The 25,980-nt window shown below is 35.4% G+C and overlaps 1 protein-coding gene, 2 long non-coding RNA genes, 1 other non-coding gene and 2 pseudogenes across 4 annotated transcripts; 5 read left to right on the top strand and 1 right to left on the bottom strand.

Moving 5' to 3' along the window:
- Positions 1-1,493: 1,493 nt before the first annotated feature.
- Positions 1,494-21,360, bottom strand: LOC146906318 (uncharacterized). Its single transcript, XR_015017530.1, has 3 exons — positions 21,281-21,360; positions 20,024-20,227; positions 1,494-1,736 (listed from the first exon to the last, which is right to left on the bottom strand). It is a non-coding gene; the product is annotated as an uncharacterized LOC146906318 (long non-coding RNA).
- Positions 11,131-13,003, top strand: LOC146906322 (E3 ubiquitin-protein ligase MBR2-like). Its single transcript, XM_085724847.1, has 5 exons — positions 11,131-11,261; positions 11,335-11,479; positions 11,732-11,830; positions 11,971-12,120; positions 12,674-13,003. Exons 1-5 carry the CDS (start codon positions 11,131-11,133, stop codon positions 12,803-12,805), a joined length of 657 nt encoding a protein of 218 aa, XP_085580973.1. The 3' UTR covers positions 12,806-13,003.
- On the top strand, positions 13,552-13,746 carry LOC146906321 (U2 spliceosomal RNA). The gene has a single exon (XR_015021031.1). It is a non-coding gene; the product is annotated as a U2 spliceosomal RNA (small nuclear RNA).
- LOC146906320 (uncharacterized) lies at positions 15,889-18,355 on the top strand. The gene is made up of 2 exons (XR_015017531.1): positions 15,889-16,358; positions 17,941-18,355. It is a non-coding gene; the product is annotated as an uncharacterized LOC146906320 (long non-coding RNA).
- On the top strand, positions 19,312-19,537 carry LOC146906319 (U2 spliceosomal RNA; annotated as a pseudogene).
- A 1,578-nt stretch (positions 21,361-22,938) lies between the features above and the next one.
- Positions 22,939-25,404, top strand: LOC146906317 (putative pentatricopeptide repeat-containing protein At3g23330 pseudogene; annotated as a pseudogene).
- The last annotated feature ends 576 nt before the right edge of the window (positions 25,405-25,980 follow it).

Raw genomic sequence — 25,980 nt, 5'->3', positions numbered from 1 at the left:
GTGTTGGTCAAAAAACAACTATTATTATGAATTGGTCATAAAACAGTATTAGTAATAAAAAGCAACTATTATTATGAATTGGTCAAAAAACAATATTATTATTAATATTTACAAAAAAACTAATATTATGAATTGGTCAAAAGTAATTTTGAATTTTTCAAAAAACAGCCATTATTAATAATATCTAAAAAAAACTATCTAAAGCATAAATTAATTAGTTTTACTCATTTTATTATTTTTCATATTAGGAAAAGGTAATTGTTATATTTCAAATGGTTAATGATTAAGACAAAAAATGATTTAAAATGAATTACTTGCTTCCCTTATATCTTAAATATACTTTCATTAAAACATTCAAACTATGATAGTTTTGAATAGTTTTATTTTCAAAATATAATTTTTATTTTTTAATTGTTGTTTGAACATTTAAGTATAAAACTAGGAATATAAATAAAACCATTAAAAAATCAAATAGGTGTCATCTTATAACCTCAAGGGATAAAGATTGAATCCCACTCGTGATAGTTGTAATATGGACATTAGTACAAAAATAAAACCATTTAAAAGTGTATTTTATTTTAGATAAGTATAACATTTAATGCAATAAAAATATTAAATTATTTAAAAATGATAAAGAAAATAACAAAAATTAATAATAAAACATTAAATAACATCTTTTCTAACTATTTTAAATAGGTTATAGAGAATACCCATACTAACTTTTATTTCGGACGTTTTTTTATAAGCCAGGAGATAGGGTAGACATCAAGAGGCAACAACGATATCCAAACTAGGTTGGTCCCCCGAGAAACCTCCATCATATACTGTCAATCTCAAAATGTTATTAAAAAGGGGGGGAAATAATTACAAGAGGGGGGACCAAACCAAAACCCTCAAAAGTCGACAGAAAAACAAAGAAAGCAAATAAAAACAGCAAGCACACTAACATACTAGGGGTATCTGCAGTTAGGAAGGCCACACCTATCACGAAAAAATTCAAGGGGGAAGGAGCCTTCTGCAATACCATAATAATATCCTTGACTTGACGGTTATGGGGAGAAACCGAGAAAGAGTCAAGAAAGTTGTAATATGAGACCAAACATTTACCTGCGATGCATTACCGCTCAAAGCCACCAATGTGTGAATACGAAACTTTGCATCATGGAGTAATGTCGTGCTTGATGAAAACCTGATGTCGTTACGGGAGATCCAAATAGCATGCAAAGTGTGAATAACCGTAGCCAGAAACATATCTGAGATTTGTGAAGAGCAGAGAGGTGGAATACAAGATAGCATAGATAGAACAAAAGAGAGGTCCACCATGTAACACCCTAAACTGTAAAAGCGTTAAAACACGCTAATGATACAATCATATAAAGAATTTAGATGCTACTTCTTCTATAAATCCACATCATGCTAAAATAATTTTCTTTAAAACATCGCAGCGGAATAATCATCATAACGATTCATCATTAAATATAAAGAAACTCCAAATAGCCATGACATTATACTAAATAATACATCATCCATATAAAATCTCAAATCCTCAACATAGTGAGTAATAATCTCAAAAAACATAATAAATAAACAACGACAACTGCACCTAATCAGAGCCCTAAAAACTAAGACTCCAAAGCTATCCTCAAGCATACTCACATCAAGCAAAGCAAAGCAACTAATCTTGCACGCCGTCTGCCCATTCATAAGAATAAGGTAGTCGGTCAACCATACGACCACTGAAGGTTAAATAACATTCCACAATAAGGCATAATCAAATGAAAGAAAAATGACATAATTAATCAGACATGATTAACAACACTTAATTAAAAACATTCATAACAACCCCTCAACATATTCAACCATCAAACATACAAGCATAATAATCCAACTAGTATGTTTCCACTTCATCACATAATCACCAAAATTCTCGATGGACATCCAAGGAAGAATGTCATGATTATATCAATTAGTGGATGTCCATCTATTAACCTTCCACATACTTGTAACTCCCACTAGTAAGTGGATTATAATTTGTTTATTCATTTACCTATTTGTGTCCTATAAATAAGACATATACTGCAATGTAAAGACACACTTGTGAAGTAATACAATATATTATCTTGTCTCTCTTTATCCCTTTCACTCAATTCTTATATACTTTACAATATTTTGCAATACATTGGATCAATTTCATAACAAAATTGTTTTTGTTATAACAAAATATTTTGAAAATAATTGTAAGCTATTAAATATTTATGCATGAAAATATTTTGGGTGAGAAGTCGTGGGCCAATGAAAGGGGTATGCGGGCAGTTCTTCTTCTTTTTGAATCTTTGTCTGGCCTAAAGGTGAACCTTTCCAGAAGCCAATTGGTTGGTGTTAATGTAGTGGGGTCGTGGATATCAGAGGCGGCCAGGTTGCTTCAGTACAGGGTGGGTTCTCTGCCTTTTGTGTATTTGGGGTTGCCTATATGTGGTAACGCGAGACGTCTGTCGTTTTGGGAACCTATTATTGAGCGTATTAAGGCTAGAATGTCAGGTTGGAAGTCAAAACATTTATCTTTGGGTGGCCGTTTGGTTCTGCTGAAGTCTGTCCTATCATCTTTGCCTGTTTATGCTCTTTCTATTTTCAAGGCTCCGACAGGTATCATTTCCTCTATTAAATCTCTTTTAAATTGTTTTTTTTGGGGGGGGGGGGGGGGAGTGAGGACCACAGGAAAATATCTTGGGTGAATTGGAATTCTGTCTGTAGGAGTAAGGAGGTTGGTGGTTTGGGGGTAAGGAGAATTAGGGAGTTTAATGATGCTTTATTAGGAAAATGGTGTTGGAGGTTGTTGGTAGATATGAAAAGTTTGTGGTTTAGGGTGATGTCGGCCCGTTATGGAGTGGAGGGCGGCTAGTTGTTAGAAGGAGGTGGTGTTGCCTCTTTTTGGTGGCGGGTCATCTCTACCATTCGTAGGGAGAACTGGTTCAGTGAACATGTTAGTCGATAGGTGGGTAAAGGTAAGCTCACTTTGTTTTGGTCGGATGTTTGGGTTGGTGGTGTGGCGTTTAAGGAGCACTTTAGTAGATTGTTTGATCTTTCGATCCTTAAGGAGGTGTCTGTGTTTGAAATATGTCAGTTAGGTTGGGGGGAGGGTGGTGAGGCTTGGAAGTGGAGGTGGGGGCTGTTTGCGTGGGTGGAGGAGGCCGTGAGGGAACTTTGTTTATTGCTTCAAAATGTGACTTTGCAGGTTGATAAGGAGGACATGTGGCTTTGGAACTTGGAATCGAGTAAAGATTTCACTGTTTGAAGTGCTTATAAAATCCTAAATCAAGAGCATCAAATTGACACCATGGTTTCTTCAAAGCTTCTTTGGCATAAGGATATTCCTTTGAAGGTTGTTCTCTTTGCTTGGCGTCTGTTCCGTGATTGTTTGCCAACTAAGGATAATCTGTTTCATCGAGGAGTTATAGTTCAGAGGATAGATTTTGCGCGGGTGGTTGTGGCTCACTAGAATCTTCTTCCCATTTATTTTTACACTGTACTGTTTTTGGGGATGTCTGGCATCTGATCCATCACTGGCTGGGAGTCTGTTCGGTTATCCCTAGTGTGCCGGCAGAATACCTCATTCTGTTTGATTTTGTTGGTGGTAATTGCTCTAAGGTGCGATAATCTATTTTGCATCTGAATTGGTGAAAGAAATAGCAGCTTATTTAATGGTAAAGATTGTCCAACATATCAGATAGTTGACAAGATTAAGTATCTTTCATACATGTGGTTGAAGGCGAAAATTCCTCACCTCTTTGTCAACTACCATGGTTGGTGGCTTAGTCCGTTCACTACGTTGGGCATAGGATAATACTATTTCTTTCTCTATATTTTCGTTTTGCTTTTAGTTTCCACCTTTCTGTAAATAGTTTGTGCTTGTGCTAGGAAGAACGCTTTGATTGAACAATATATTCCATTTTAGTCTCTTCAAAAAAAAACTGTGGATTCTCACTCTTTTAGTAGATGCCGAACGTGTGCTGCCCCATCGACTAAGAAGGGGGCGGATGCACTACATGTACCCATTCCTTTCTGTTGATGTCGTGCCGAGAGATAAAGGGCATACAATGAAGGCTGCTATTCCAATAGGTCTGTGGACCGACCACAGAGTGGGCCCTAAATCATACCACCACAGTCGAAAAAGCGTGTTTCCTTCAGGTAACACGCACCATAGGCAATCCTCGGCCTTCTTCATTTTTGATGATAAATAAATAAATAAATACTTACGAAGGCGGTCTCACAAAAGCGAAAAAGCGTGTTTACTTAGAAATTTTTTTGTAAACTATTTTCATAAACTCCTTCAATCGGTCTCACAAAACTTACGTCAATAAATAAACTCAAATAAACAAATTCAAATAACTGGTATATTTTTCTATTTTTTAACGCTAAATCTTTCCAAACTCACTCCCTCCACACACTAAAACCTCACACAAACTATCAACACCATGAAACTCAACTCAATCACCACCACCACCACCGCCACCACTTCCCTTTTCTTCCCCAACCCATTCACCTCTCAAACCACCAACAAAAGACTAACCGCCAAAAAGAACCTCCTCACCCTCATCTCTGACCAAGACCGTGGCCTCAAGACCCAAAACAACCCCACCAAGCTAGTGTCGATCGTTACCGTGATCGATTCAATGGTCAAGCTTGGCATTGGTACAGTAACCACTGGTGATTCCCTATCGACAACTTGGCGGTTGCTCTGGACTACTGAGAAGGAGCAGTTGTTCATCATTGAGAAGGCTGGATTGTTTGGAACTAAAGCTGGAGATGTTTTACAGGTTATTGATGTGAAGAATTTGAGTCTTAACAATGTTATTACTTTTCCTCCTGATGGTTTTTTTTTTTTTTGAGAAAAAATGGTGTTTTCTTTGTTCGGTCGAATATTGAAGTTGCTTCGGAGCAGAGAGTGAACTTCAAGTGAGTAATTGAAAATAATTTGTATTACTTTTTATCACAGGGTGATGAGAATGATAAGAATGATTAGTTATTCACATTAGCTTGCTGCGCAAGTAATAGAGATTAGGGTTTCACTATGATAAAGCATGCACATATTATGATATGATGCTCCATAGTTTGTGTATATATACCTATTGTAATCATTCAACTATCAATAATAATTCTCTATTGTTCATTTTATCTTGCTTCCTAATATGGTATCACGCGCCTTTTCTCAATCAGAGAAAGGTTGTTATGATCCCAGTTTTGCAACCGTTTTTCTCCGCTGCACCTTCTTCTCTGATAATCTTTGATCGTTGTTTTTCTTGCTTTTCCGGTGTTGATTCTTGTTTATCCATTGTGATTCTTGTTTCTTGTGGTTGATTCAACCTTGTTTCGCCATTGATTATCCTTGTTTTGCAGTTTTTCCTTGTTCTTCTTCATCATTTCATCTTCTTCATTAAAGCTTTCCCATACACTGTTTCTTGTTACCTGAATTCTTCTCTGAATTTCTATGGCGCCTCGCAATTCTTTGCCTGAAACTGAATCAGTTTACTTTGTTCATCCTAGTGAGAATTCGAATTCTCTTTCTATTACTCCTAAACTCACTGGTTCCAACTATATTGCATGGAGTTGCACAGTTGAACGTTCTTTGGGAACGAAGAACAAACTCGGTTTTATCAATGGTTCTATTCCTATGCCTGATGGAGATGATTTGAATCGTGCAACTTGGGAATGTTGTAATCATTTGGTGCAATCTTGGCTCATCAATTCAGTTTCAGAATCAATTGCACCAACCGTTGTTTTCTGTGATACAACTTTTGAGGTTTGGCTTGACTTGAAAGAACGTTTTTCCAAAATAGATCGTATTCGTATAGCAAATTTGCGTTCTTCTATTAACACTTTGAAGCAAGGTGATAAAAGTGTTTTGGATTATTTCACTAAAATGAAATCCCTTTGGGAAGAACTTTCTTCACACAGACATATTCCAAACTGTGTTGTGTTCATCAATGTCGTTGTGTAGCTTCTAGAACTGCAAAGATTCATAGTAATGAAGATCAGATCATGCAGTTTCTTACTGGCTTAAATGACCAATTCTCTGTGGTTAGAACTCAAGTATTGCTTCTTGATCCTCTTCCTTCTTTGAACAAGGTTTACTCTTTGATTGTTCAAGAGGAGAGTAATCATGCTTCAATTCCTTCTTTGAGTGTTACTGATGACACCTCTATTCAAGCCAATGCTTCTGATACTAGAAGACCTCAAGGGTGTGGCAAGAGTTATTCACAAAACAAACCCTCTAGGTATTGCATATTTTGCAATCGTACAAATCACACAGTTGATTTTTGTTATATGAAACATGGATATCCCAATGTAAATAAGGGGCAGCCTCGTGTTAATGCTGCTTCTCAAGAAGATTCAAATGTTGGTGCTTCTTCTTCTAATGGTATAAGTGCTTCTTCAAGTTCCAATCTCAGTTTCTCTCAAGAACAGTTGTCTCAACTTGTGTCTCTGATGCAACAATCAAACTTAGTTGTCCCTGCATCATCCACTCCTCAAGCAACCTCTAACCACATTGCTACTGGTCCCATTCTTTCAACCAGCATTTCAGTAGCTGAATCTTCTGCAGGTATACCTGTATCTCTTCCTTTTTTTTCTTCACAAAAACCTTCATTTTGGCTTGTTGATTCAGGTTATAATGAGCACATATGCTGTGATTCTACTTGTTTCACTTCATTTTATAAAATTAAACCTGTTCATGTTTCTTTGCCCAATGGTAATATTATTTTGGTTCATTATGCTGGAACTGTTGAATTTAACTCTAAATTCTACCTTAATCATGTTCTTTATTCTCCTCATTTTCTGCTTAATCTCATCTCTGTAGCCAAATTGTGTGAGTCCTTAACTTGTTTCTTTCATTTCTCTCTTGACAAATGTCTCATACAAGACCAACAATCTTTGAAGATGATTGGTTTGGCTAAACAAATGGATGGCTTATACAAGTTCTATCCATCCAGTAAAGATTGCAATTCAGAACTTTCTAGCAATAAGAGTGTCTCTTGTAATGATGTTTTGCCTTCCCATTGTAATAAATCCCTTTCCTTTGTTCCCAATAATGCCTTATGGCACTTCAGATTAGGGCATTTGTCTTCACAAAGACAACAAACTATGTCTCTATTGTATCCTTCTGTCAAAATTGCTAATAATAAAGATGCTTGTGATTTGTGTCATTTTGCCAAACATAAATATTTACCCTTTAATGCAAGCACTTCTCATGCTTCAAAATGTTTTGATCTCATTCATCTTGACATTTGGGGACCTCTTTCTACTGCATCTGTCCATGGACACAAATATTTTCTGACCATTCTTAATGATCACAGTAGATTGCTTTGGATTATTCTCCTTGAAACCAAATCTGAAGTTTCTTCCCATGTTAAAAATTTTGTCACTATGATTCAAAACCATTTTCATATTGCCCCTAAAGTCTTAAGAACTGACAATGGTCCTGAATTCATGTTGCCTTCATTTTATTCATCACATGGTATTTTACATCAAAAATCATGTGTTGAGACTCCTGAACAAAATGGTCGTGTTGAAAGAATACATCAACACATTCTCAATATTGGTAGAGCTTTGCTTTATCAATCCAAGTTACCTCCTTCATACTGGTCTTATGTTATACAACATGTTGTTTTTCTTATTAATAGAGTCCCTACACCTACTCTTCAAAACCAATCTCCATATTTTGTCCTTCACCATAAAGTCCCTGATGTCTCTTTGTTCAAAGTTTTTGGTTGTTTATGTTACTCTTCCACTTTGCATTCTCACAGAACCAAACTAAACCCTAGAGCCAGAAAATCTGTATTCATTGGCTATCAGTCAGGTTATAAGGGTTTCACACTCTTTGACCTTAATTCTAGAGAAATTTTCATCTCTAGACATGTTACCTTTCATGAAAACTTCCTTCCTTATCCTCACACTCCTTCTTCCACCTCTCCTGATTGGCAGTATTTCTCTCATTTTCATTCTTCACCTAACATTTCATCTGTCCCTCCTGTTTTGCAGTCCCCACCTATCATTGATGACATTATTGAACACTCTTCCTCCTTCCCAGCTTCCCCATCATCTCCATCTAATATACCACCTATTATTCCTAGACATTCCTCCAGAAGCATTAATACTCCTGCTTATCTTCAAGATTACATTTGCAATAATATTACTACTTCTACCTACCCTATCTCTAATTATATTTCTCATCGTCATTTGTCTAACTGTCACTCTTCTTTTGTCATGTCTTTACATACTCAACCTGAGCCCAAAACCTATGTTGAGGCAAGTAAGCTTGATTGTTGGAAGCAGGTTATGCAAGTTGAACTCCAGGCTCTTGAGAAAACTAGGACTTGGAAACTGGTGGATCTTCCACCAAATGTGAAGCCTATTGGTTGTAGATGGATTTACAAGGTGAAATTTCATGCTGATGGTACTGTTGAAAGATACAAGGCAAGGCTGGTTGCTAAAGGTTACAATCAAATTGAGGGTTTAGACTACTTTGATACATACTCCCCAGTAGCCAAGCTCACTACTGTCAGACTTGTCATTGCTTTGTCCTCTATTCACAATTGGCATATTCATCAGCTTGATGTCAATAATTCCTTTTTACATGGAGATTTGCAGGAAGATGTGTATATGGTGATTCCTCCTAGCATCAAATCCACTAAACCAAATCAAGTTTGCAAACTTACAAAGTCTTCGTATGGTTTAAAGCAAGCAAGCAGAAAATGGTATGAGAAGCTGACTTCTGTCCTTTATGATCATCAATATACTCAAGCAGCATCTGATCATTCCCTCTTTATTAAGAAAACTCCCACTTCCTTCACTATTCTTCTGGTATATGTTGATGATATCAACCTTGCAGGCAATTCTCTCACTGTGTTTGCTCACATTAAGTCTATCTTGGACTCTTTGTTCAAAATTAAAGATTTAGGCTTGTTGAAATATTTTCTAGGCATTGAGGTAGCTCACTCAATGTTGGGTATTTCACTCTGCCAAATAAAGTACTGCCTGGATTTGCTTGATGATACTGATTGTTTGGGATCCAATCCTCTTTCAACTCCATCTGATTCATCTCTCAAGCTCCATTCAGATTCTAGTGCACCATTTGAAGATGTTCCTGCTTACAGAAGATTAGTTGGGAGATTACTCTATCTTAACAACACCAGACCTGATATTACATTCATCACTCAGCAATTGAGTCAGTTTTTATCCAAGCCTACACAAGCACATCATTCCACAGGCCGCAGGGTTCTTAAATATCTCAAAGGTTGTCCTGGTAAAGGCTTATTTTTTCCCAGAAGCTTACATTACAAGGTTTTTTAGATGCAGACTGGGCTGGCTGTCTTGACACCAGAAGATCCACTTCTGGCCAGTGTTTCTTCTTAGGCAGTTCCTTAATTTCTTGGAGAACTAAGAAGCAAATCACTGTGTCTATATCTTCTTCAGAGGCTGAGTATAGAGCTTTAGCATCTGCCACTTGTGAGCTTCAGTGGATTCTATATCTCCTCAAAGATTTGCATATCACATGTACCAAACTGCCAATGTTATATTGTGATAATCACAGTGCTATTCATATAACAGCTAACCCTGTCTTTCATGAACGCACCAAACATCTTGAAATTGATTGCCATCTAATTAGAGAAAAGTTGCAATCACGGATCCTCAAGCTTCTGCCAGTTTCTTCTCAAGATCAAGTGGCTAATTTCTTCACTAAGGCGTTGCTTCCCAAGACCTTTACTTTCCTTTTATCCAAGTTAGGGTTGATCAACATCTATCAACCTCCAACTTGTGGGGGGCTATCACAGGGTGATGAGAATGATAAGAATGATTAGTTATACACATTAGCTTGTTGCGCAAGTAATAGAGATTAGGGTTTCACTATGATAAAGCATGCACATATTATGATATGATGCTCCCTATTTTGTGTATATATACCCATTGTAATCATTCAACTATCAATAATAATTCTCTATTGTCCATTTTATCTTGCTTCCTAATACTTTTGTTAAATTGATCTGACTAATTAATTTTGAGTTTGGTTCAACTAGTTATTATTCAAGCTATTAAATTAAAGTTTTGTTTTTGTTGTCCGAGGCAAGAACATCTTAAAACACACGCATAAACAAGCGCGATATCATTGGTTCGAGCTCGGGTGAAGGCATTCAACCTAGCAATATCAACATTGAATGTTGAGCTAGGTCTTTTAGATAAAATTATTGTTTTTGACACAAAATTGAAGTTTATTTTAGTCAAATAGCCTAGTTGCGAGAATTCATACATTAGGTGTTGAGAAATGGGGAATTCGTTTTATTATCCATTATAACAGCTAAACCCTGTAATTTCAATAGGTATCAAGGTTTTTGACAAAGTTGGTTTATAGTTCAATCCTTGTTTGTTATATTCTTGTAAGAAAAAGTTGAATTTGGTTATGCGGGTCTTGTTAACCAGTGCCCCTGGGACATTGGTTAAGGAATCCATGAATAGAAATTTTGTCTTGGAAATATAAGGTGTTATTTTCGACCAAACAATAATTACATCACTTTTTTTAATTACATCACTTGATTGTCATATAGATATTTTATACAAAGTGTAGAATAATTCATCATACAATTTAGCAGAATTCTATATAGAATTAGTGATTTAAATGATCTCCCTACATACCTGTGCTTTTGGTTGGAAAAGTGGAGCAATTATGACAGTGGTGCAATTATTTATAATTATAGTTGAAACTTTAAGATTCAAACACTTACAGTTTCTAAGAGTCAAGCTCGTTGTTAAGAGGTATCTCATGTATCTATAAAAAATTACCTTAAAATTTGGATTAGACCTAACACAGCCTTACAACGCTGGCTTTTAAGAGTAGGACTGCCCAAACTTTATAAGCACTATTTAGACCAAATCTCTAGACAATGTGGAACTAACTCAACCCATTCAAACCCAACACGAATGAAGGTGCTAGAGGATACACTGAAGGCAACCCAAATGCCAAAATTAGGCAGCTAGGAGCAGATTACAATTAAGGTAGGAAAAAATATAGGATACATGATATAAACTTAAGTTGATGTTAAATCCGTAAGAGATCTCTTGGTAGGCCACAAGCATGGCAGGATGTGTAACTCCATTGAAGAAGAATGGCAACAAGACCCAATTTTAAGAAATATTTGTGAGGATCTGCATGGGAAACCCGAGTCTCATGGTAATAATACTTTGGGGAATGACATATTACATTTTGAAGGAAGGTTAGTGTTAGCATCCACGTCTTGTCGGATCCTTAAGTTACTGCATGAGTTTCTTAATCCATATACTGGCTAGGCACAAAAAACAAGGTAACTATGTAGCATCATGCCATACTTGCAAGAGGAGTAAGTATCAAGTTTTTTCACCTGAGGGACTTTTTCAAGTTCAACCGTTGCCTACTTCAAATGACATCCGAGAAGATATCGACATAGATTTCATCGTAAGTCTGCCTTATAATTTGGAGAGTTAGAATCTTGATTGCAATTTTTATGTTAGACTGCATGATTTTTTCAAGTAGTAGGAAAAAGAATGTTGAAAATTTCCCCGCATGCTAGTTTGTAGATGATGTTGAGTAAGTCAATCTGATGGTGCTCGCTAACAAAATTGTGTTATAACCGATCAAGTCTTTGCTAAGTTATTATTGTAGTTGAAAGCTAATTTGCATATTCTCATTATTGTTGGAATTTTGAAGATAGTGGCACTTCAAGGAAGAATACTAATGGGAGGACGATTCAATTCACGTGATCTTTACAGAGATTGGAGACTAGATGTTGATAACATGTCATATGAGGTGACTTCTTTCTCCAATAATGAATTCTATTATTTTTCTATTTTAATAATTACATCCTCAAGCTGTTGATACGTTGTTGTCCAGTACTTGCATGCATCTTTGTTTTATGTTTGTGTAATTTTCTATTTTGTGTTTGACAGCAATTGCTTGAGCTCGGTGAGAGAATTGGTTATGTCAATACTGGACTTAAAGAAGATGAGATGGAAGCTTACATAAGGAAGAGTAAGCTTCAGTTTTCAGACGATGCATCAAAGCATCAAGTAGACAAAAATTGCAGCATTTGCCAGGTAGTGTAAAATTTAAACAGCATAAGTACAATCACTCTATTTTGCTTTATTTGCGATTTTGTCCCCCTATTTTTAAATCCACAATTTTGATTCCTCAAATTTATAATTGATCGACCTTTTCCTTCTACCTATGTATTTTGAGGCTGAATGTTGATGATGTTGTTTGTGAGATACTTATGTAGCAACTTAGTTGATTATATGACACAGGCCAAGTAGATTTCACTTTTTTTGAGCAAGGTAGATTCTCACTTAACAATTAATCTTTTTTCATCAAAAATTACACTATTAATCAATATCACAAGAACAACTAAATTTAATACATGACAGGTCTAAGTGCATTTTCACTTAATAACTCATTTTCATGTCATCAAATAAGTTTGTCAATGGAAAAAAAAAACCTAAATACACATGTGGAAGAAATATCAGACATTTTTAAGATTGTGGGACCAAAATCATGAATTTAAACATGGAGGGATCAAAATCGTAAATAAAGCATAAAATTGCATTGGAGCCAATTAAATTTATGATATACATGTTTAATTTATGAGTACAAGAGGAGTTTGAAGCAGATGATGAGCTTGGGAGGCTTAACTGTGATCACTTGTATCACTTTCAATGTATACAAAAATGGGTCGCACACAAAAATTTCTGCCCTGTCTGTAAGCAGCAGGTTGCAGCTCGACACTGAGTGAAAAACTCTAATGTTTTTTTTTGGACATTCTCATCCTAAAATAGGTGTATAATTTTTTATATTCAGAATTTTCATTTTTTGGTGTCAAACAACATTTCATCTTCCAAACTTTTAGCCTCCTTGTTGAGGATTCTGTAATATATGTTATTGGATTAAGGTTTCTTAACAATGGATTTATTTTATGCTTCATCTTTAGATCATCCTTCAAAGGCAAATACAGTTCTGATAAGCACAATTCTGAGAATGGTAAGCAAATACAACGATGATGTTAGAGAATTTCATAAGATCTAATTAGAGTAAATAAAGTTAACTAGAACTTATGAGGAGAGATGATTGAGAGATTTTTATCTGCATCACAATTCACAAGAGTACATGCATTTGTTGGAGTCAAACTTAATGTAACATGAAAAATATTGCTTCTGTTGAGATTGCAAAGCACATTCTTTCTATCATAAGAAACTTTATAAGGTCTTTCTGATCAACCAAACATGAATTTTCAAATAAATTCCTGCTAATAAATTGATCAACCAAAACTGTATATAGTTTTATTTTGCCGGAATGTGAACATTAAAAAGAAATAAAAAAACTCCACAAAATAAGAGTTGAATGTAGTGCAACTAACTACTACATCAGAGATTGAATTCTGAAGAGTAAACAAGTGAAATAGTCCCACATCGAGGAGTTAAGAGATAAAGTGTGTGAATCTGTGATATAAAAGCAGAAGCGAGCACCATATACAATTCATACCCTTCTCGGCCTTTTAGCTAAGATCAAGTGTAGTATCTGTGATTTTTAGTTTAACATCTGATATGTGGCCCAATGGGTCACACGATATTAAATTACTTTTTTGAGGGGGAGAAGCCATCACAATAACTTGCTATTGAATTTTTCAAGTGTCGCTTATGCATTGTATTATTGCAAAGGCTGGCGCACCCCACCAATCCTAGTTCAATTTTTTTAAAAATTTTAGAGGGTGTTTGTTTCAGGGATTTATAAATTAAGAATAACTTACCTGGAAGTAAAGTAGTGGGAAGTTTATTCCCGAGTTCTCAGGAATATTTTCAACAAAAATTCACAGAAATGGGGAATTGGTGTTTGGTTTGGAATATATATTCTTAGAAAAACATGATACAATTACAAAAATACCCCTACCTTGTTTCTAAATCAATTTGAATTTATTTTTACTGTATTTTATTCTCATTATAACTTGAAGCATTTCACAATACACCATAAATTAAAGTTATGTTTTCATATAGTTAATTGATAGAATAGAAAAATATTGTTGAAAAGTTGAATAGGCAAAGAAATATTAGATGGATTGAATAGTAATATACACCATAACAATGTCTTGATGTAGAGTATGTAAAAAAAAAAATCAACACGTTCATTGCATGGAGAAATTAATTGGCAGTTGAAAAAACATGGTGGTAGGAGACATAGCGGGGTTTTCACGAAGCAAGGCAAATGTCATTCCTAGGAATAAAACATTCCAACTCCTCTTTAATGGGAATAAAAATGGGGAGATCATGGGTTAAAAATTTTCCTGGGTATAATTTGTTCCCAGGTATATTTTTCTTTTACCTTCTACCAAACATGGGAAAGTGCGCGCATTCCCATCCTCATATTCCCAGGAATAAATTTTACAACCCGGAAACAAACGCCCCCTTAGTTTCTAAAATTCCTTACTATTGACGTCCCCCCGTCTTATTTTCTATTATGTCTTATAATTGTTGTTTTATTTGAGACAATTTCACATCTAAATCTACACAATTTTTTTAAGAATTCTGCTCTTCACCCTGCACTTTTCGCTTACACCCTGCAGCCGTGACGAAAATACCCCTGCGTTAGTTAAGTAACGCAAACGTGACTTAGTTTTTTACACATGCATTACTTAAGTCACGCCGCACGAGTTAACTCACGCACCCTGCGTGAGTTAACTCACGCTAGTTGCAATTTTCATGCATGCTATTAATGTTGTCCTCTCTCTTCCAGCTTTGAATGCTATGCTGTTTGTTGTGTTGTTAGACAATAGGCTGCTTACATGCATGTAGTTATTTGAAGATACATCCTCCTTTCAAAAAACAACAAATGTTAATAATCCCGAAGAAAAATATTAATAAATCAGTATAATGCTATGCCGTTTGTTGTGTTGTAAGCATATTAAGGATGTGAAAGAAACAGTGGTGCAACCAAATGAAGCCACGAGGCAGATCATGTACAGGTTACGTAAGTGAGTACATACATTCACTTGAATTTGGAATATAAACTAGCCTGAGTTAACTCACGTATGTGTTAATTTCAGCGTGAGTTAACTCACGCAGCGTGACTTAACTCACACATGTGTAAAAACTAAGACAAGTATTTTTTACACTTGCGTTAGTTAACTAACGCAGGGGTATTTTGGGCATGGCTGCAGGGCGCGAGTGTTTTGTGTAACAGCCCAGGTGGGTCCCCCTTTCGGCAAGACTACCCCACTACCCCGACACTATTACTCACAAGCTAAATCACTATCCCCCTGATAGTGTTTTTGCCTCCCGTGGGAATCGAACCTAGTACCTGGGGTTAAGTACTACTTCAATGCATTCCCACTACCAATTAAGCTACTGTAAAAGCCCGATTTTCGTTAGATTAATTTTAATTGCTTTTATCTGTTTAATATGTGTTTATATACGCTTGTGTGCGATTATTTATCTTTAGGTGAGCGAGGGGAATTTAGTAATTCCTTAGTGATGAGTATTTTTAGTGTTTTAAGTGAGAACCATTTACTCTATTAAGTTGTTAGTGGGTTGTGGTAATTAATTAAGAGATGATGTTTACTCATTATTTTTACCGTAAGAGAGGGAGTAGAAACTTGTGGGGTGTATTAATTAAAGCTTTGAGCCCATAAAACATTTTGAGAGTTGGCCCATTAGTGGTGTGTCTATCCAACCCATAACTTATGAGAAAACTAGGGTTAGAGCAATCATTTTTCACAACATTTGAAGGAGGTAGAAAGAGAAGAGAAGAGAGAAAGAGAGAAAGAGGAGATTGAAGCTTTTGCTAGGATTATTGCTTATTGAGGTAAGGGGGTTAGATTTCAATCATAATCTTTAGTTGTAGCTTCTTCTTAATTCTATGCCTAAGTACTTAATTGAAATAAGTGATTATGTGATGTTTGGAAAATCGATTTTTGGGGTGGTTGAAACTTCAATTTTTCTATAGATCATGATAGATATAAGTTTCAGGAGCGCGTAGGCGAAAACGGCATCGAAAATGGGTTAACGGTTTGGATTTTATGCGCAAAAACGTGGTTGTCTATCAAGCAGCCATCATACTACGATTTTGCCCATCGTACTACGATTTTGAGCAGATTTTGGAGTGTTTTCGGCACTGTAAAAATCGTACTACGATTTGGGTTGACCAGAATCTTTTAAAAGGCATTTTTCTTCATCCAAATCATTTCCAAACCCATTCCTAAGTATAGAAACTTTGTCCTAATCATCTAAGGGTTAGAGAGAAGATCAAGAGCAAGGGGGAGTGGATAATTAGCTTAACTTTGTGAAGAAAAGAGGTAAGGGGGTTAAATTTCAAGCATAATCACTTAGTTAATTCTTCCCTCTTTTCATATACATAAGTGATTGTTTTGAACTTAGTTGTTAAAATTCGTGCTCTTGTTTTGATGAGATGTTTGGGTACATGAATTTGTTGATATTTGAATTGTTGTTGTTGAAATTACATGTTCATGATATATATAAATGAGTAGTTTGTGAATTATGCTCAAATGATGAATTACGACATATTGATGTTAATTTGTGGTTGGATCCATGATTATGAGTTGTGGCTGTTGATGATTGTTGTTGTTAATGTCATATTATGAATTGGGTATGAATTATGTTGTGTTGTTGTTGTTGAATTGTGTTGAATTGGAGATGATGAATTATGTTGTTGAACTATATGATATAATTGATGTTGATTAATGCATATATGTTGATTGATGATGATATTGTTGGTGAATACATATATGTTACTTGATGGTGATATTGTTGGTGAGTGCATATATATTAAACATAGTTGATGTTGAGTAATGCATATATGTTAATTATGATGATGATGATGATGTTGATGTTTGTTAATAATTATGAGGATGATTATGTTAATGTTAATGTCGGGATGACTCTTAATTGAATTATGACTTGATTGATTGTGTGGATGTAAATACTTGATAATGCAATTGTTGTGGAAGTTGATTAATGTAAAAGGAGGTGTACTTTTACATTGTTGTTGGTGGATATATATATATATATATATATATATATATATGTTGGAATTTTTGCATTATTGGGTCTTTGCTTGTATGTCCATGCATCATAGTCATATTGAGTCATATGAGAAATGTAAAAGGATGTGTACTTTTACATAGTTGAATTGTAAGAGGAGGTGTACTCTTACATAAGATGTTCTGTTGGCATCTTGAGGTGATGACCTTTGTTGTTGGTGACGGTACCGCATGCATCTAGAAGAGTCTAGAACATTGCATGCATCTAGAAGAGTCTAGAACATTGCATGCATTTGATTAGTTGATGAGTCGTGCATATTTGAATATGTGACTTGGTGAATTGTGCATTGGTGAAATTTGGTGAATGTTGTGGTTATGTGGATTGATGTATATGTGCATTGGTGGATTTTATTGATAGTTGTGAATAAATGATCTATGCTCTAATTGCATGTCTTGCCTACTTGTGCTTATACACTTGGTGAATCTAATTGATGATAATTATTTTGGTAATAGTAATGAGGTGAGAATTGTATTTGTATATACATATGATGTGGTGATTTCTTTGATATAATGATTGCTTGCTTATATGTTGAAATGATGAATTGTACTTGTTGAGTTAAGTATGCTAAATGAGGAATAAGGTGAGTTATCCTTTCATTGATTGATGTTGATGAATGATGAGCTTATGTCATCAACTTGACTAGAGATTGAATATGCATGTTGTGTTATATTAGTAAGGTGATAGCTTGAGGTGTTTGAAATGGGGGATAATAATCATGTGATGCTAGTATTCTAGGAGGGATGACTATGTATATGTGTTATGCATGAATCCTTGAATGCTTTTGTTTTCTTATTCTTGATTATGATTGATGTGAAGCTTACCCCCAGTGGTCTGTGGTGGACTGCCTACCTATTTGTATGAATGGGTAGACGGCGTGCAAGATTAGTTTTGTTGCTTGCTTGGTGAGTGCTTGAGGATAGCGGAGCTACCTCGTCTATCTTTTTTTGGAGTCTTAGCTTAGGGCTCTGATTAGGATGTTATCTTGTCTTTTATTTTGACGTTGGTTTATGTTATGGAGATTTTGCCCATATGTCGGGTTTTGGAGATTTCATGTATTGATATATTTGGAGATATGACATGTATATTTGGAGATGTATGATTTATATCCGCTGCGACTCGTGAATATTTTTATAAATGCATGTTGTTGGATTTTTGTTGAAGACGTAGCGTCTATTTCTTGAATAAATGTTTTATTCGCGTGTTTTATCGCTTTAATAGAAGTAGGGCGTTACATTTTGTGCAGGGTGAAGAGTGGAATTCTTTTTTTAAAGGTATAGACTAAATAGTGTCGCCTATGTGTTGCACTATTGCATGGGCTGGAGCACCCCACCAATTCAAGTTGAAATATTTTTACCTTTTGTATGAGACCTTGTGTATTGATGAGGGTTCTTAGAATTGAGAAAAGAATTGCCATGTAAATTCATAATCTATGCCCTGTTGGTCGGCCACAAACTTATTTTTTATGGATCAAATTTGAGAAAATATGGCAGAGTTTATCCGCCAAGAAACATAAATGTTCCTTGTTTTTAAGATGATGTGTGCATGGAGTTGTTTTTACAATGGCGGTTCCTGGGCTTCCTTCAGTCCTTTTTTTTTAACCTTCAGCAAAACGAATGAATGAACACAAGGATGAAAAGTATAATAGCCTTAGCCTAGCAACAATATCAAGGGATAAGAATCAGATGATAATATTTTGCTTTAAGATAAGAATATCATCAATTTAACTTTGGCAATTCTGTTGTGGTTTCATTATGATGGTCTAAGTGTATGCATTTACTCTGATTGATGATAATGTTTTAGGGAAAAAGAATAAATTTGTGGTGTATAAGAATCAAAAGTCACAAGTTATTAATAAGTGAATTTACATACATTCCATGAGGAATGGTTCTAGTTGGGTCAACAGTAAGCCAGTTCAAGTGAAAATGGGCAGCTGATAGAAATGTAAAAAAGATTCCCAACTTCTGAATATTGACGCACTCTAAACAATGGATACGGTATGGTGCTCAAGCATGAGTGCAACAAATTTGGAAGAAAAGAAATCAAAGACAAAGGAGGAGAAAGAGTTAGGAAGAGCTGATAGTCTGTCTACATAACATGCTGCTGAATATGAGTCCCACATCGGTTGTTCAAGAGAGAAAGTGAGTGGATGTGTAATATAAAAGCCGAAGTGAGTCTCTCTTTCAAGTCATACCTTTCTTGGCCTTTTGGCTAACATCAAATGCAGTATCATTGCTCAAAAAAAAAATCAAATGTAGTATCTGTTCTTATCAGTTTAATATCTAATATGTGGACCAATGGTTCACACGATATTAAATTACTTTTTTGAGGGGGAGGAGTCATTACAATAGCTTACTATTGGACTTCTCGAGTGTTTCTTATGTGTTGCACTATTGCATAGGCTGGCACACTCCACCAATTTTAATTCAAATTTTTATACTATGTCATCTATAAAAAAGCATGCATCATGGTGCCAACCCTCTGACGTGTTCAATAAGTGCGCACAAAGTTGGCTCTACCAAGATGTTTAAATTTCACTTTGTCGTTTGTCCCTCCGCCCACTTATTCATCATCTAACCCTCATAAATTCGCTCGTAACTTATGGTGCGATTGAGGCAACAATGATTTTCAAGGGGGCGCTAACATGAGATTGTAGACAAATAGCTAATAAGCATAATGGTCATCGCTCATAACCAAAACAAACCAACAATGAAATTGGTTATCACTTTAACCAGGGAATTTCTATAAGTCAACAAGCAGATATTTGCTAGTGATTTTATCAATTGAGTTCTTAATTAATGATATTGCATTTAACTTATAATAAACAATATAAAATCCAATATATGCATGTGTAAGACCATAATAGCAAAGCAACCATGAAGCAATAAATGACTATCAGCACCTTACTCTTAATGACACTTCTAAAATCACCATTTCCAGAATTATCTTGAAGTGAAAATGGATATATAGCCTGCTCTCCATCAATTCCAGTGGTACCTTGTCCAAAAAGATTAGAAAGGATTGTCTGACAAGCTTCTCTATGATTGGAGCTGCTAACATCACCAACATGTAGCTCAACTGCTAAAAGCTTTAAAAGCCATGCTCTCTGTGAAGGGCAAAGCAAAGAAACAAAACACCTATGTAAATTCAACTATAATATATAATAATTGTTCAAAATATAATAAAATAATTCATGTATCTTTGTCTAATAACTTAAGCTTTTAGGCTAGTTGGTTCATGATATACATTAAAGCCTTCACGCAATTGATCTATTGTTCAAGCTTGCCACTATAATTATTCTAATAAAAGTTGATTTACAACACTTGAAGTGTTGGAATTCATTGTGGGCCTATGTAATATATGCACTTCAAAATCCCAAAGGACTCATGTTCAGCGGTGGAGCTTGACTAAATTAATTGAGGGGTCAACAACGAATAAAATATATATTACACATTTTCTGTTACATATTATAAATCATTGGTTGGTGCGGTGCTTATGGTAGCTTAAGTTGTTCCCCATGTGTTCGTGTTAGAATCCTGTCTATACCATATTTGTGAAATGTAAAATGAATTACACTAAAAATACAAAAAAGAAATCACGGACAAGGACTCGAACCAATAACCTAGGACTTACAAAACATTCAAATGCCACTTGGCCGCTATACACTTCAAGGTAATAAGCAAAATAAATAATATATAAATATATACAAAACTAACTACTATAATGTATATACCTACCTATTAAGAAGGATAAAATTTTGGAGTGGCCATTGACATTTCCTATCCTTAAGAAGATCTGCCACAGGATTTTGCCAATTCCTTATCAAATATTCTACCTCTATCCCCAATGTGTATTTTTTTTATAGGCAAATGTTAGTTGTTAGTTTGTAGGGGGAGGGGGAAATGTTAATAATATGGATTTGACTCAGATCGCACAACTTATATTTATAATGGCATTAATAATAAATTCATTTAATGCCTAATTGATTAGCACTAGTTTAGGAAATTGTATCGTCAATGAATATTAACAGGTAATCTAGAAAGTTGTACAATCTAGGAATATTACCAGGTTTACTTAATTTTAACAGTAGTAACTAACTCTATATATGGTATGGGTTTTATAGTGTGTCGGTATACAAGATGATGTAGGAGAAGAGTACCTGATGAAGGGAACTGATACGAAGCGGTTGGTTGTTATTACGTTTAGGAAGTGGAGCAATGCCAATTGAGTCAAGGTGCTGCATTATGTAGCAAGGGAAAAGTTACAAAGAAATATCTCTAGGATAATTAACACCAACCACAATCAATGACAATTGCATAAAGATGGTCAAACTCGTTAAAATTTGTTTACCTTAACAAAGAATTGGTACTTTTTATTTGACAACAGATCCATTGTAGGAACATAAGTAAATGCAGCAATGCACAACTCATAGAGAAGCTGCATCACACAAAAAAATCAATATTCAATTTAGAAATCAGTAAAAAATGAAAAATTCTAACTCCATTCACTAGTATTTGAGATAGGTTACTCAACAGATCATCTACAGCTAACCTGAAAACCAAATTCATGAAGTAACGCATTTACATCTGGCTTCGAAAGCTTCTCCAGAATATCAAGAATAACCTTCATGCAACTGTACATAACATTTTAAGAGCACGGTTATATTTGATAGAATCAAGATATTAAATAGCGACAGACAATGTACAATACCTGAATAAAATTTAGGCTGTAAAACTGTCCTCTCAACAGGCATATCTAGATTAAATCTAAGTAGTAAATGAGTGATATTTGGAGCTGGTCTGCTGATGTTGTCAATTAGAAGCTGAAAACATGTAGAAGGTATATATAAACAACATTTTAAAATGAATGAAAAGAAAAGAAGACGGGAAACGAATAAATGGAAGGGGTGAAGACGAACTTGCAGAATAAGAATGCCAGGATCGTTATTATTATTATTGTTGTTATTTTCAACATTCTGAGACTCTTCTGACCGTGCCTCAAGACAGGCTGCATAATCTTCTATCAAACTGTTTGAGGCATTAGATTTTAATAATAACTGAATAAGCCCAACCATATGAGAGCTGCACCCAGAAAGTACAATATATCAATTGCAGACTCAGAATGATATTCTGTTAATTTGAGAATAAGAAAATGGAAGGTATTGAATACCTTAAAATACTCATGATTTTGATAGATGATTGCTGAACTTTTGGCCAAAAATCATATCTGACATACTCCAACAGAGCCATTATTTGATTGTGATCATGCGAGAGTATAATATCCAATGGCTGCACAGATCATCAATAAGGAGAGTACAACAATTAAGTAGTACATCGATACTAAAGAATACAATATAATTAAACAGTGACGCACGCTATACTAGACTCAGAAGTCGTAACTTTAGAGCAATACTATTCCTCACACTCACTTCTGCCCAAAAACTATGCTAAAATCATTTTAAGGCAACTAATAGTTCACAAACACATCAATAAGTAGAAAATGTAGTTGAAACTCGAAAACAAAAAACGTAGATAAAATAAGCAAGTTCAAATATATAATTTGAATAGAATATGTTAACTAGTTGTTCTAGAAACTAAAACAGATACCTGGTACAGAGGACGCCAATAATCAGAAAGAAGTGAAGTAAATCTTTTTCAAGGACAAGTATTATAATTTCCAAAGAAAGCTGCACCACATTCTCTAAATACTGCTCATATATTTGACTACTGCGTTCAACAATGATTGAATTCACCCCAGGCAGGAGAATAAACATTATTGAATTGTAATTACAAGTTCAATTGGGTATCTCAATTGAATCATTTTCCTTGAAATTTGTTTTGAAAACCCCAAATAAGTTATTGTTCTTGATATAAATTCATTACCTGATTCTCAGTCTCACCATCATCATTAAGCAAGAAAAGAAAAGAGAGAATGAGTAATTCCACACAACACACGATCAGAACATCCTAAGAAAAACCTCAAACAAAACACTTTCAGTTTCAACAAGACAAGCAAAACAACTACACGCACACATCGTAAAAACCAAAGGAACATTGCACTCCGACAACATCCTTGTACTCTCACTCTACTCAAACCTCAACCTCATACACCATTCCCTCCACCTCTTCAACTCACTTCTTTCTCCTCCACCACCTCTTGCATGGTCTTCTATAATCAAATGCTACACTTCTCACTTTCTTCTTTACCTTTCCTTCTCTTCCTTCAACTCCATGCGCTCTCTCTGTTCCACCCAATTTCCATGTTTTCCCTTCTCTTCTCAAAGCTTCCACTATTTTGAAACACCGTAAACTCGCTCATTCGCTCCACGCTTGCACCGTTCGGCTCGGTCTTGATTCTGATTTCTATATTGCCAATGCACTAATCAATATGTATGCTAAGTTTCACAATGCAGGCAAGGTGTTTGATGTATTTCCTAAGAGAGGGGAATATGGGATTGATTGTGTTAAGAAGGTTTTTGATATGATGCCTGTTAGGGATGTTGTCTCGTGGAATACTCTTATTGCGGGGTTTGCTCAAAATGGGATGTATATTGAAGCATTGGACATGGTTAGAGAGATGGGGAAGAATGGTAAATTAAAGCCGGATTCGTTCACTCTTTTGAGTATTCTTCCTATTTTCGTAGAGCATGTTGATGTTAATAAAGGAAAAGAGATTCATGGGTATGGTGTAAGAAATGGGTTTGATGTGGATGTTTTTATTGGGAGTAGTTTGATTGATATGTATGCAAAGTGTAATAGACTGGAATGTTCGTTGTGTTCTTTTTACATTTTGCCAAGGAAAGATGCTATTTCTTGGAACTCTATCATTGCTGGTTGTGTGCAGAATGGTGAATTTGATAGAGGGCTTGGATTTTTTCGTCGGATGTTGAAGGAAAATGTGAAACCTATGGCTGTTTCTTTCTCTAGTGTTATACCTGCTTGTGCTCATTTGACTGCTTTGAATTTGGGGAGGCAGCTTCATGGATGTATAGTTAGACTTGGTTTTGATGATAATGAGTTTATAGCTAGCCCTCTTGTGGACATGTATGCAAAATGTGGTAACATTAACATGGCTAGATATGTTTTTGATAGAATAGAGAAGCGTGACATGGTGGCGTGGACTGCCATCATTATGGGATGTGCAATGCACGGGCATGCCCTTGATGATGTTTCCTTGTTTGAGAACATGTTGGGGGATGGAGTAAGGCCTTGTTATGTGGCATTTATGGCTGTTTTGAGTGTAGTCATGTTGGGTTGGCTGATGAAGGTTGAAGGTATTTTAATAAGTATGGAGAGGGATTTTGGAATTGCTCCTGGTTTGGAGCATTATGCTGCTGTTGCTGACCTGCTTGATAGAGCTGGAAGATTGGTGGAAGCTTATGATTTCATTTCTAACATGAGAGGAGTACAACCCACTGGGAGTGTGTGGTCAACATTGTTGGCTGCTTACAGGGCTCGTAAGAATGTTGAATTAGCTGAAAAGGTTCTTGACAAGTTACTTTTGGTTGACTCTGAAAACATAGGGGCTTATGTTTTAATGTCAAACATCTATTCAGCTGCATGGAGATGGAAAGACGCTGCAAGATTGAGAACACACATGAGAAAAAAGGGCTTGAAGAAAACCCCTGCATGCAGCTGGATGGAAGTTGGAAATCAAGTGCATACTTTTATGGCAGGAGATAAATCACATCCTTATTATGACAAAATCAACAAGGCATTGGATGTTTTATTGGAGCAGATGGAGAAAGAAGGTTATGTCATTGACACAAATCAGGTGCTCCATGATGTTGATGTGGAACTTAAACGTGAGTTGTTACACAATCATAGTGAGAGACTTGCCATAGCATATGGCATCATTAGCACTACTGCTGGAACAACCATCCGAGTAATAAAGAAGATTCGAGTGTGCACGGACTGCCACACTGCAATTAAATTTATTGCAAAGATTGTTGGAAGGGAAATCGTGGTGAGGGATAACAGCCGATTTCACCATTTCAAGAACGGGTCTTGTTCATGTGGTGATTATTGGTGAATTAGTAGTTATCATTGGAAATCCTGTGTTCACGTCAACACTAACCGAGAGGTGGATCAAGAAAGCAAAGAAACTGAATTCAGGACTAAATATGGGTTAGGGTACTTGTTGTATCACGATTAAAAGTCAAAGAAAGCAAAGTGTGTGCTCTCTACTTGATGAAGAGAGGGTTTGGATCCTGATTACACATTCTCCAATTTCATGTCAATTATCGGAATTGAGTTCTGAACTTCTGATTGCCCATATGAACATCACTGTGAGTATTTAATTACTTTATTTTTTTTTTGCGAACTCTTGTTGGGTTCAGCACAGATTCCCTTCGACAGTTGTTTTTCATTGCATATTTGACCTCCTGCACATTTCAACAACATTGTAATGAACAATAACATTCAAGTTTAGATTGGTGCGGTTGCCAACATCCATTGCCTACCTCTGTGCCTCATATATTACCTGATGTAGATACCATTGAAATAAATTTGTGATTATCATTTGCTTACCATCATAATTGTATTTGCTTACCATTGTCAGAATTGTGCTTATCAGTATCAAACCATTATGAACTGGGAAAATATGCAATTCTAATTTGATGTCCTATTCTTCTTTTTTACACATGCAAATGTTTGATTTTCATTAATTTTATACATATGACAATTTTTAATTCATGCGTTTTTCATTTTAATAATCTGATGTATATTTATATAAAAAGGCTCTACTTGATACTTAGTTTTCATATGAGAGAATACAGACATATATGCATGTGGAAATTTAAGGTTCCAAAGTGAAAGTAAAAACTCTGTGCTGTTTTGTATGTACTCAGTATATATACAT

Source organism: Medicago sativa, chromosome 7 (genome assembly GCF_051527215.1).
Source record: "Medicago sativa cultivar Bolivia chromosome 7, Bolivia_mono, whole genome shotgun sequence".
Taxonomy (NCBI): domain Eukaryota; kingdom Viridiplantae; phylum Streptophyta; class Magnoliopsida; order Fabales; family Fabaceae; genus Medicago; species Medicago sativa.
The sequence above is the reverse complement of the archived record's forward strand: the minus strand, read 5'-3'. Positions and strand labels throughout refer to the sequence as shown.